Source organism: Podarcis cretensis (assembly GCF_951804945.1).
Source record: "Podarcis cretensis genome assembly, chromosome: 6".
Classification (NCBI taxonomy): Eukaryota; Metazoa; Chordata; class Lepidosauria; order Squamata; family Lacertidae; genus Podarcis; species Podarcis cretensis.
The window spans coordinates 47,648,262-47,660,547 of record NC_137175.1 but is presented as its reverse complement, the minus strand read 5'-3'; the positions used below and the strand labels follow the sequence as shown (position 1 = coordinate 47,660,547).

The 12,286-nt window shown below is 41.8% G+C and overlaps 1 protein-coding gene across 1 annotated transcript; it reads left to right on the top strand.

Moving 5' to 3' along the window:
- Nucleotides 1-332: 332 nt before the first annotated feature.
- Nucleotides 333-11,318, top strand: LOC307218551 (uncharacterized protein). Its single transcript, XM_079980927.1, has 6 exons — nucleotides 333-899; nucleotides 2,315-2,427; nucleotides 3,580-3,680; nucleotides 7,430-7,539; nucleotides 9,729-9,825; nucleotides 11,011-11,318. The coding sequence occupies exons 1-6, from the start codon at nucleotides 424-426 to the stop codon at nucleotides 11,020-11,022; spliced, it is 909 nt and encodes a 302-aa protein (XP_079837053.1). The 5' UTR covers nucleotides 333-423; the 3' UTR covers nucleotides 11,023-11,318.
- Nucleotides 11,319-12,286: the final 968 nt, after the last annotated feature.

Genomic DNA, 12,286 nt, shown 5'->3' with positions numbered 1-12,286 from the left:
AGGCAGGTTCCTCTGTTTCAGTTGAACCACCTTTTCCTGATTGTAGCGTTGTTCAAATGTTACTGGTTTGCTCTGAGAGTTATAACTTGGGCCCATTGCCCTGAGACTTTTTACAGATAATAAAGATATTTGGAGCTGTAGACCTGCACAGATATCCCCAAAGAGCTCTTATTCCATTCCTGGCCATCTTTTAATCTGTTAATTTGTTGTTGTTAGCTGAGCCAGGAGAGCAAAAGGTGAACTCTGGATTGCAAAACCACCGGGTGATCTCTCTTGTGGCTCCACCCCTTCCAAGAATTCTAGAATCCTCAGAAGATTCTGAGCGGTTGGTTTTTCAATTTGAAGCTCTGATTCCAATCTGTTGAGACGAGCAGCCACCTTTGGGTGCCAGAGCAGAGTTAGTCTGCAGAAGACCAAAAACCGATGGATACTCTCACAGCTTCCTCTGTTTCCAGCAGGCCCTGGGTACTCCAGTTCTTCAGAAACCTCTTTGGGAGTGGCAGGCATGTCACACAAGAGGGGCAGAGACCCAAGGCGAAAGACGAAGATAACGTCAAGAGTGAACTCCTGGACTCTCCTCTGCCCGAAAATGGGCTTGAAACAACCTTGCCAGGCCAAGAGCCTGATGCCACCAAGACTTCTCCCAGTGAGATCTGTGGGGGGTTGATGGGCAGCTGCCCTGAAGAGCTATTGTTGCTGAAGGAATTAAGTCTGGGAGACACTACCCCTACGAATGAGAACAAACTGCCTGCTTCATTTCACTCGGCTAGGATGGAGATGGGAGACTCAGATGGCTTTGCTGACCCCATGATAAGTGGCTTGGCCAAGGACCCATGTGAGAAAGTTCCTGTCACGGGAGAGAAGGAAGAAGAATCTGATGACAGGGAGACAGTGGGAAAGTGAGTGTCACCAACGTTGAGGCCAAGTCTCAGCACACAGAACAGTGTTTAAAACTAATTCAGCTAAGTTTTTCTCAGAGTAGACCCACTGAAATTAATGAACATGACTAAAATCCACTTCGAGTAAAACTCAGTTATTTCTAATAGGATTTAATATCCGTTCAGATTGCTTCCCATACAGGAATGTGTGAAAATAGATGGGCAAATATTGCAAAGCCCTTCACAAAAACCACTTGTGTTAATTGGCTTCTGGCTGTATTACATGGGTACTAATTAGGAATGGAATTGCTCGTTGACTGTTCCGGCTGTTCTTGGCTTCAAAAGGCCGAACACTTTAATTTTGTGCTAAACTTTCCATGAGGCTGATTATCACACACTGAGTTGAGATACTTGCTAACTGAAGTTCACTGTATGAGATGTTAACCATAAAAATGCATGTGGAAGGAAGGGTTACTACAGTTGGCAGCCAACCAGAATTTCACAAGCCTGACTTGTTATCATTTAGACTGGCTGCCAACAGCAGAGGATGCAAGGTCAGAAAAAATGCAGCAGAACTTGATTTAGCACATCTGTGTGTCTGCAGGCACAATAATATGAATGCATGTGCACTCTGTTGTTAGATGGAGATCTGCTTTTGCTGCCTTGCAGATGAACTCAATACTCTTCCTCTCAGCTGAGCGATTGTCTGCTACCTTCTTCGAGGTTGTTCAAATCCTATGAAGACAGACTGAAAGTGAGGCCTTTGGACCGAAAAAGGAATATCCCTGTTACAAAAAAAACCACTTTGCACATGCTCCACCTCCAACACATTTTACCCTGAAGTTATTTTTCAAGAGGAAAGCCCTTTCATTATCTGAAGAGGGAAATGGAGATCTGGACATGCTTAGAAGCGCTTGGCTGGAGGTGTCTGGATTTTTGAGAACAAAATTTGCAATCCGAGAGTTGCACTTAAAACCTCCCATCCGTGTATAATGAATAATCATTAACAGTTAATAATTCAATTTTAAGTAGAGGAATTTGCATAAGCAGTGCTGCCATGAATAATTCTTAATGTAAGATTTCCATGTGAAGAGGTTTCCATAATCTGTTATTACAAACCACAAATTATCATGGAGACTAACTACCTGGGTCTTTTAGATACAGACTGAAGGCTTTGTTCATGCAGTCAGCTAAAGGGCTTGACTTAGAGACAGGCCTCATCCCAGGAAATTCTCTCTTAAAATTTTAATCCCCATCAACATCATTGCTTTTATTCACTACAGTAAATCCACCTGTCTGTGGCAATGTAGCAGTTATTGCTGATAAAGATGTGGCATTTGGGTGTAGATATTAGGGTGGGAAGAAAAAAAGTGATGAATGAAGCACTGATGTGGATTTCCCCTTCTTCTATGCAATAATTGTGTGTTTGACTTTAGGGATGAATTTCCCCAGGTCCTGTGTGCAGATGATGGAGTTGCCATGTCTGCTGGATCCATGACTGATGTTAAAGGCTGTAGCGCTGAAGAGGAAAGAGAGCATCTACTGAAAGGTGAGGGCTGGAAGAAGATTCCCACTCACCCATATGGCAGCTGCTGTCCAACAGTACCTTTACCCCTCCCCCCAAGCTGCTATGACTTAATTGTTTTCATCCTATTCAATACCAGATGTCTGAGGTTTGAGACATGTATTTCAAGCAAGCAGGAGGCAAACCTTACAATCAAGAACACCCAGTATTATGTCAGATGGCCCATTAAAGATGGGTAAGAACTACAGCTGCAGTTCTTATTAGGTGATTCCATTGAATTATATTGTGCAGAGGCTGTATTCACACCAGTAGATGCTGGTCCAGTGCCAGATCCCACAGTGAAAGCAGCAAGGTGACTAAGTGGGTCAAACATTGCAGGTGTCCAGATAGCTCTGAGTGAGAAGATTTCACTGACAAAGGTTGTAGAGCAGGCTGAAGCCTTTTTTGCAGGTATAGGCAAACTCGGTCCTCCAGATGTTTTGGGACTACAACTCCCATGATCACTAGCTAACAGGACCAGTGGTCATGGATGATGGGAATTGTAGTCCCAAAACATCTGGAGGGCCAAGTTGGCCTATGCCTGGTTTTATGTCTCCAAACTACCTCCTCCAGGCTCTCCTCACTTGTGGGGAAATTCAGTCAATCAATCATTCTATGTGTATGCCGCCTTTCCTAAGTTAAAACAGTGCCCAGGGTGGCTTACAACACATCAAAAGTTAAATAACTACAAGTATAACAAAAGTAATGATAAAGATCCGAAATAAAGATACAAAAAATTAACTTCAACAACAGTAAGAATCCCCCACAACAACCCCTGCTCCACCCCAGCGTACTGTATCTTATCTTACACCACTGATCTGGAGAGTTACTATGGGAGGCATTTGTTTTCTCAGACTCACGGGAGGTTGGCTGTGAGGATTTGGGCCCTGACCCTACAGGCTTTAGTAGACTAAGAGATTCTTCTGGAGACTCCTGTCTCACAGCCTCAAGCATAGTGGTCTCCTGATCTGCAGCAGGCAGTTCAGAGCCCTGCTCCTTGACCCGATTCCTTAGCTGGTGCCTGTGCAGCCTCAAGCTCTGTCGCTGAATTGCTGCTGGATTTAGAGAGCATTACAACCCACCCTGGTTATATGGAGAGACTTCATGAGTTGGTGATGTGGCTTTTCTTTTAAACAGAAGATGTACAAGAAGGGGAACCTTCAAAAGCAGACCTCTCTCCATGGAACAGACTCCTCAATATGTACAAGCAGCGCCGGTGGCTTCCTGCTTCTAAAGGGGTAAATATGCGACAGGGAGTTGTTTTGGGGGTTTTTCCTTCCCTCTCTGCAAGTGGCATTTTTATATCATAAGCAAGGATAAATATGTGATTTCCATCAGAAGAGTGAAGGTAACGAAATTACCTTGTGAGCTGGCCTCTAGAATCCCCTCTAGAACACAATGTAAATTGGCTTTGCTTAAAAATCAAAAGATAGGTGGGATTTGAGAGTATCTATGCTAGCTGCCAGTGCCACATATTAATTTTTATTATTTGTTTAAATATAACACCCCACCTTTTCATCTATCAGCCCACAAGCTAGCTCACAATAGCTATTATCATCCAGTGAAAATGTTAAGAATGAAAAAGGAACAACACAGCAGTAGGAATCAGTAGATCTAGTAGCAATCAAGACAATAATCAGCAAAATGGCAAGCAACAATACTTGACTTGCAAATGGAAAATATCAAGGAGTCTTGATATTACAAGTGGTGGTAGTTCCATCAAGAAACTGTGTCCAGATAGGGACAGTTGTCATGCCTGTGATCTTGTGGTGCTCAATAAATGTTAAATTATAACAGCAGACATCTTAGAGATACTTAAGAAACCCTTGAAATAGGGTATTGCAAAATAATTCAGGGCCAGCAGTCATAGCCCTTCAGCTATAGCCCACTTCATCAGCTGCATTAAGTGCTATTATTTGTTGGCAGATATATACTCGGGTGGGGGGGGATAACAACCGATCAACAGTGGAATAAAAGACCATGAAATGCAAGAGATGTACAGCATGTAACATTTCTATGCAGAGCTCAAATGTATGGATGTAATCCCAGTGACTTCATTTTAAGCAGTGCTAATTTAACACCCATATTGGAAGGGAGACCTTGATTCAGACTGAGTCCTAAACAAATACAATCAAATAAGCTGATTAGCTCCACATTAATTTAAATTCTAGTTTCACACTGGAGACTCGTTTTAAAGTTGTTGTTGTTGACATAGCAGCCGAGGGTCCTAAAAACTAAGATAGAGACCTAACACCAGTGTCTGACTTCCTTGGGTAGCTGCATGCTAAAGTCTGTCTTCCTTGGGCCCCCTCAAAAGCAGTGCTCTGGTAACTGCAATTTGGTTGCCATCAGTGGTGGTTTAGGACCGCAACCGTTTTGCCCAGACTGGGCACTGAACTGAGAGGGCACTGGAGGGGGCACCACAACAATGACTTAGAACAGAAGGTGAGAGGCAATGAGGTGCATGTGCCAAATTTTGGTGTTGCACTGGGCGGCACTGAAATTTGAAAGCCCAAAGTCCACCACTGGTGACATCCCTTATATTACTTTTCCCACAATGCCCTGGACATGTTTCAGTCCAAGCAAGCAAAAAACAAGAGTGGAAACTATTTCTCATTGCTCCCATCACCATGCTTGGAAAATCTATTCTGTCAGTTTCTGCCTGTGAGTCAGCTGTTACATGCCAGCATCACATGACAATAAACCTAAATAGCATTTTTAAGCATTAAGCTTTGTATACATTATCTCAGTAAGCTTACAATAACGCTGAAAAGTAGGGCAACCTTTATGCCCTCGTATTGTGGGTGTGGAGGGCAAGATCTGAAAGACAGTAGCATGCCTAAGGCCACCTCAGAGCTGAGGTGAAGACGGGGGATTTCCCAACTGCCTGTTTTCTTAACCACTGTACCAGCACAACGCCTCTGCCCATAAAAACAGCAAGTAGCTCCAGCTATAGCAATGGCTTTTGCACATGTTTATCTTTCAATCCTTACCACACAGATAAGCAAGCGCTTGTGCAGAGGGCTTAATCATGCCTATTTTAGTAACATGTTTCGCAGCCACATGGAAATGGCTTCATAAGCATCTTTTTGCACCATATATATTGTCCTCAACACCGTTAGTGCCTAATGATTGGGAGTGCTTACATAGCTGGGTATTGCAGCAGAATTACAGTAAGTAGTAGTCAGTTACCATAATTAGTCATAATTTTAATTATTCTGTTGCTTGGCGCATTGGCTTTCTAATCAGAGGGAAAGGGGAAGTTTCATATAACAGCCCACAAGACTTAGCACAAGCCTAACCAGGTCTACTCAGAGGAACAGGGCATGGAGGAAAGGGTTAATTTCCTTCATGGGCACAAATCAACTTGTGTATGAGATAAGCAAGCAGGTGCAAGGTCAGCAAAGCCGGTTGTTATGGCTATGACCCAGTGCTGTCTATATAAGTGAGCAAGGCAAGTCAGCTCATTAGTCAGTCAGTGAGCCTTTCTGTGAGTTGGAGTCTGTGTTATGTCTTAAAGCTGGAGCAACAGAGATACTTTGTCCTTATCTGTATCTGTATCTGTTTTTGTATCTGTACAGTGGTACCTCAGGTTAAGAATTTAATTCGTTCTGGAGGTCTGTTCTTAACCTGAAACTGTTCTTAACCTGAAGCACCACTTTAGCTAATGGGGTCTCCTGCTGCAGTTGTGTTGCCACTGCGCGGTTTCTGTTCTCATCCTGAAGCGAAGTTCTTAACCCGAGGTACTATTTCTGGGTTAGTGGAGTCTGTAACCTGAAGCGTCTGTAACCCGAGGTACCACTGTATCTGTATCTGTATCACCACCAACTGTATTGCCACCAAGGCCTGTATTCCTGAAGTCTAATCTTCTACAGCAGTAAACTATTTTTGCACCTTAACATGCCCCTGTGAGGTGAATAGAACTGGGAACAACTTCCAGTACATGGGTCTCTCACCTCAGATTCCCACCACAAACCTGGCCTTCTGGTAGTGAAGTTGTTGAAACTTACTGGAAGTGGGAGGGGCAAGGTGAAAGGGGGGGGGGGCGCTGTGTTATGCCAGCACAGTGGTGGAGCCAATCTGGTACTCCCACCAGTGCACCCACACAGGGTGTCTGTCTGCTCTTTTTATCCTGTTTTATATTTTCCAGCTGTTTACTTCCCCCTCCCCTTCTGGGTTGAACACATGTAGGATATATTGGTGGCCATTCTTCTGGCAGAGCAGTGACACATCTTCTTCCTCAGCATACAGTGGTACCTCGGGTTACAGAAACTTCAGGTTACAGAAGCTTCAGATTACAGACTCCGCTAATCCAGAAATAGTACCTCGGGTTAAGAACTTTGCTTCAGGATAAGAACAGAAATTGCCCGGCAGCGGGAGTGGGAGGCCCCATTAGCTAAAGTGGTACCTCAAGTTAAGAACAGTTTCAGGTTAAGAACGGACCTCCAGAACGAATTAAGTTCTTAACCTGAGGTACCATTGTAATAGGTGCATAGGGTTGCTGTGTTAGGCTGCAATCCTAAACATACTTACTAAACATACATACTAAACACTGTGGTCTTCCACAGAAATGTGCAGAACAGTCCTAAGCATGTTTATTCAGAAATAATTCTCACCAATTTCGATGGAGCTTCTCTCCACAAGAAGGATTTCCTTCTTATGCAGGCATGTCTTTCTGTCAGATGCTTGTTTCTTTCTGTTTTAATCTTGTAAGTTTTTGGTCATTTCATTTTTGCAACAGTCCATGACTAATATCAATAAAATTGAACTGCACTCATGCAGTCCCAATAGAATCAGATTTCAAACATCCATAACTGTTCAAAATCAAAATTACATTCTTGGTCCACTTGTGAAATAATATAATACAGGTATTTATGCAATTTCAGAAACCTTGCTATAATTGGATAATTAAAACTAAATTCCATTTTATCTGGCCACATCTCCTGAATATGTTTTTTAAAAATATATATATATGCACCATCTTCAGGATATTCCAGTACAACCAGTTGTTGAAGATGATCTAATGGTATATGGAATTGCAACACCCAGACCTCATGTCACCCTATCAAATTCCTCTGCAGTTTGCAGTGCTTGTGGGTAAGTTTTTTGTGGTGCTCTTCATCCCCCAAATTTTGAAACATTGAGTAGATGGTCCCCAAATACCAAAATTTGTGCAATGTGATGTTGAAATGTAGAATGTAACCAATGAGAATGAGCAACAAAAGATTGTGGGGTGCCTCTGGCACCTAAGCAGAGGTTCCAGCTGGGACAATGATGGACCACCAGATTTGTATTCTAAAGAGGGTTCTTCAGCTCTTCACTAAGCCAACTGGAGTTGATAAATGAAAATGAATTGTCAGGTGGAGTGCTGGGAACAACTTTGGATAGTACCACATGTGACCACTAGATGTCACTGTCCAATTTAGAACAAATTTACCGGGCTAAAGTGTGTACTGTATCCAGTAGTGGCTGTAAAGGCATTAAAATGCATTACAATACTTGGATTAAAAGAAAACACCCTGGTTTAAGGGGCAATAATTTGGAATGGGGAATTTATAGTGAGTCACCCTGATACAGAGTCTTTAATTTACGGATGTATTTAAAAATACTTACTCTTTCTTAATCTGCTGTAAGGATTATAATTAGATATATACGATTGTACATTTTAAATCTGCAATTTGTTGGTGTTGAATATATAAGTGTAAATGTGTATGAACGTGAAAGAAATCTTAGTAAAAACCAACCCTGGTGGTGGCAAATCTTTTTGACAAATATGCCATAGGTGAAGTCCAAAGTCTTAGAGAGTGCCACCCTAGTATGTACACATTCCATATTCATCATCCTGTGTCTTTGTGTGAGTCTGCTGAGCTGGGGAACAGGGAGCAGTTGGCTGTGTAGCAGGGGGGCTCATAATTAATATGCTATAGTCCTAAGCCTCTCTTATTTGTGCTGCCTATAACACCGGTGCCAAAGGCTGGCTATCCATGATATATTATAGACCCACAGAAAAAGTAAAGGACTTAATAGGACATCCTTAGGCCTTCCTAAAATTATTTTCTTACACAGAATATGCACAGTTATTGCTGAGGATCCAGTTGACCTATTCAAAAGCACTGCTGTGGGAATTCAGCTCCCCCCCCCAATAATATAAATTAAAACTATCCCACGTGTATTGAAATTAAAGGCATCACCACCCTCCTCTTACCCATAGCAATGACTTACCATTTTGTAAATCTTAAAAAACTATTTCCTTTTAAGTATAACATTGATCAACACCAACAGTAGAATTCATAAATGCTCTGTTTCTGTTAAAAAGCAAACAGATGTTCGTCTCACAAACTTGGGGTCCACCTTTTGTGCAATTAAAAAAATACGGTTGGATCACTGTGATCATTGGATAAATAGTGGTACAGAAATTTAAGAACAGGAACAACAACTGATCACTGATCACCCGGATAAACTTTAATCTGCCTTTAACTGACCTCTAGAAGTGCTACAGATGTGATGAACAGATGATTACCTTGAACTCTCATTACATCTCTGTTTTAATGAGCATTGAAGTACCTACTGATAAGGTACTGTGCTGGATCCTTTTGAGGGCAATGCATAATAGTATAACAGTTGTCCTTTAGAGAGCAGTGCAGTAAATTAATTTGAAAGCTGCACATGAAGTTTAATCTGTTATAAACTTCTTGTTGTTTTTAAAATAAAGCCAGTGATAGCTGGAGCCCTGAGACTGACTTTTGCTTGTTGTACTTTGTAGAAGCTATTTTATTTATAGCATTCAGATTTTAGAGAAAGGAATGAGAATGGCTATTCAGATTCTTACATTGAACCAAGCTATGACCTTAGGGCAGTCACATTTGTTTATTTAAATAAGAGCATTTATAAACAACTTAATATTTTTTTAAAATCCCTGAGTGGTGTACAACATAAAAACAATAAACAATATCATGAAAACAAAAATAGAACACAAACCCAATAAAAAAATGTATAAAAGCAGGAATTTTGGAGATTGAAGCAAATAGAAACAGGATCCAGTCTTAAGGGTCCAGGAAAACCTAGGCAGGAAGATGTCTTTATGAGACATTTAAAGCAACTGATGGTTGCAATATCAATTTTGGCGTCACTGCCATTGGCTATTCTGTAGCTTGTAGAATTTCCCCAGCTCTCTCTACTTAAGGCCTAACTGGTAAAATGAGAACAATCAAGATTTTACTAGGTTCCATCAGTGCTAGCAACGCTTCTAATCTAACTCTGTCTCTCCCTGCCCCAATGCAATCTAGGCTTCCTGAGAATAAAGATGGAGAAGGGGCTGATGACTGTGAGACGGCACTCAGAGGTCCAGGAAGAAATGATGCTGGAAGTCTGGAGCACCCTAAGGTGTTGTAGATGCTAATATAGTCTGGGAGGGAATGGAGGCTCATAGCACTTTCCAACATTCCTAACTTTTTGTCTTTAAAGTGGTATAGCATTGTCTTTTTTGCTGAAACAGCGAAAGAGAGGGCTCCGCTCTTCTAGTTCTCTAGTGAGAATGACAGGATCATGGAACTCATAGGCAAACCAGGAATCACCTCCATTTCCTTCCTGGCAGAGGCTCTGAGCTTTTAACGGCTTGCTACATGATGGGCAGAAATTCAACAGTTGCAGCTTCTGAACATTACTTCATTGCCATGCCACCAAGGATGGCACCTGCTGAATTTCTGCATGCAACACAGCTGTTGCAGACAAATAACCTTTGTTGGGGAGGGGGAAAGTCCACAACCCCAATCTCATCAACTGTAACTGTGGATGTAGACAACAACTTTACTTGCAGATGGTAAATTGAATCCCTGAAAGGGCCATGCCTTGATCTTCATGGATCCTGAATTCACTGGGGTTTTCTTTCAATCAGCACAATGGACTGAGCTCCTTGAGATTTTTCTTGGCTATTAATTAATGGAGCATCATCTTACATGTCTGCATTAGCAGGGAGAAGAGGTAGGGTAAGATAAAGGACCAGTGTGGAGCAGTGGCTAGTGTGTAAAAAACCCAGTTTAAATTACTGCTAGGCTATAAAACTGTCTGGGTGAACATGGACTGGCATTAGCACATGGCATCCTCAGGCATCTGGCCAGCTACTGATGCCCACCCTCTTTTTGTCTGGTGCTCTGATCAACACCAGGTGGCTAGGATTGAGAGCCACCATTTAAATTTCCCACAATGCCCCACAACAATTGGGTATATTTTGGAAATCAAAATGGCAGCTTCCAGCTGCACAGCACTGATTGAAGCTGCTACTGCTATCCACCATGGCTGTTGTTTCCAGAGCTCACCAACATTGAAGGAGACCTGCCACTGACAGAGGAAGGGACCACCAAGGAGCTCTTTACCAAGGGGCCTTTCAAACTTAGAGCTGGCTCTGCTTTTGACAAGTATTCTCAAATATTCTTCAGGATGACTGTGAGGCCACAACACCACTTTGAAGGAGAAAGTAGGATTCAAATGTAGGATATCAGTGACAATGGAACTTCAGAGTGATCATTGGTATGCCTTTGTAACATTATTCTTTCTTTCCACCCTTGTTAGAATGTGCACTGAGGAAACACTGTCGGAGTCACTTTGAGTCTGCCAACTGCACCCTTCTCCACTTTGCTTGCTGGGAGGAAGATGGTCTACTAAGGATTGTTATTTGTAACCCACCAGGGCTGTTTCAAATTTCTTTCTTTCTTTCTTTCTTTCTTTCTTTCTTTCTTTCTTTCTTTCTTTCTTTTGTATAGCTGTTGCCCACTTTCCCCTGTGCTCCCCTTACAAATCCACCAGATGTGTTCGTAGTATATATTTCAGGTTGATGAACTGCTCTTCCACCTCCTCATTAAAGTTTTCCTGTGAATTCATATCTTTTTTGTGTGCTTTTAATGTCACACATGACAAAGCGAGACATCTCTTGAGGCTTCATGAAACACAGAAGGCGCATTCAGACATCTGCTTGTCTCGCCACTTTCACCTTGGAAAAGCCAATGCTAACTGCTGAATCAGAACAAATGTCAAGCGGGTTGTCCGTGGACTGATGTTTACTCTGATACAGCGTTAAAGAGCTGGTTTTCCCAGGGAAATCAGTGGGGCAAACAGAAAACCACTTGGATCTATGCTTTCTAGGCACAGGACAAGCTGAAGGGTGAACTATGTATGGGAACTCAACATAGATATTGACCTCAACATCCAGTAAAATCTGAGTTTTTAGACCTATGCATTCTCTTGCTCACTGTTTCTTCGAGGTGTAAAACATCAAATGCCATAAGCCGTTGTTGACTGTCAGTGATAGATACTGACAAACATAAAGCATTCAAATAAATGATTGGAAATAAATATTAAGATCAAATATTGGAATATATAAAATACTGATGCTAAGTTGAATATCTACCAAATATTTGGCACTCACATGTGCAGAGAAAAACTTTTGAGGATCGTTAGGGAAAGGGCAAATTCTCTTCAGCTCCACTTATTCCATCATTTCTAGTATTTTAACTTTTTGGGTCAGGCAGTTGAGGTCTTATACTTCAATGTACGCTGGGTCCCTCCACACCTTTTCATTATGCATTCATGATGATTCCTACTCATGAGGATATCAAGGTGGTCATACACAATCCCAAATTCAATACTGTTTGTGTGTGCAAAAATGTTGGATGGTCACACACATATCCCATAACTTCCTAGTGAAATCCCGTAATTATATATACCACAAATGTTCTGGTTTATCTTTTTCCCATTTTTGTTTCATGAAAGCCCCTCCAGACAGCAATAATGTGGCAGCATTAGAGATGCAACATGGAACAAACTAAGAACAAATTCACCATAAATGCAC

Bases quoted from the DNA above. Each gene is read 5' to 3' on its own strand.
- LOC307218551 (XM_079980927.1), top strand. From the start codon at position 424: ATGGATACTCTCACAGCTTCCTCTGTTTCCAGCAGGCCCTGGGTACTC. The intron at 2,428-3,579 runs GTGAGGGCTGGA...TCTTTTAAACAG, and splicing joins AAGAGAGCATCTACTGAAAG to AAGATGTACAAGAAGGGGAA. The intron at 7,540-9,728 runs GTAAGTTTTTTG...AATGCAATCTAG, and splicing joins GCAGTTTGCAGTGCTTGTGG to GCTTCCTGAGAATAAAGATG.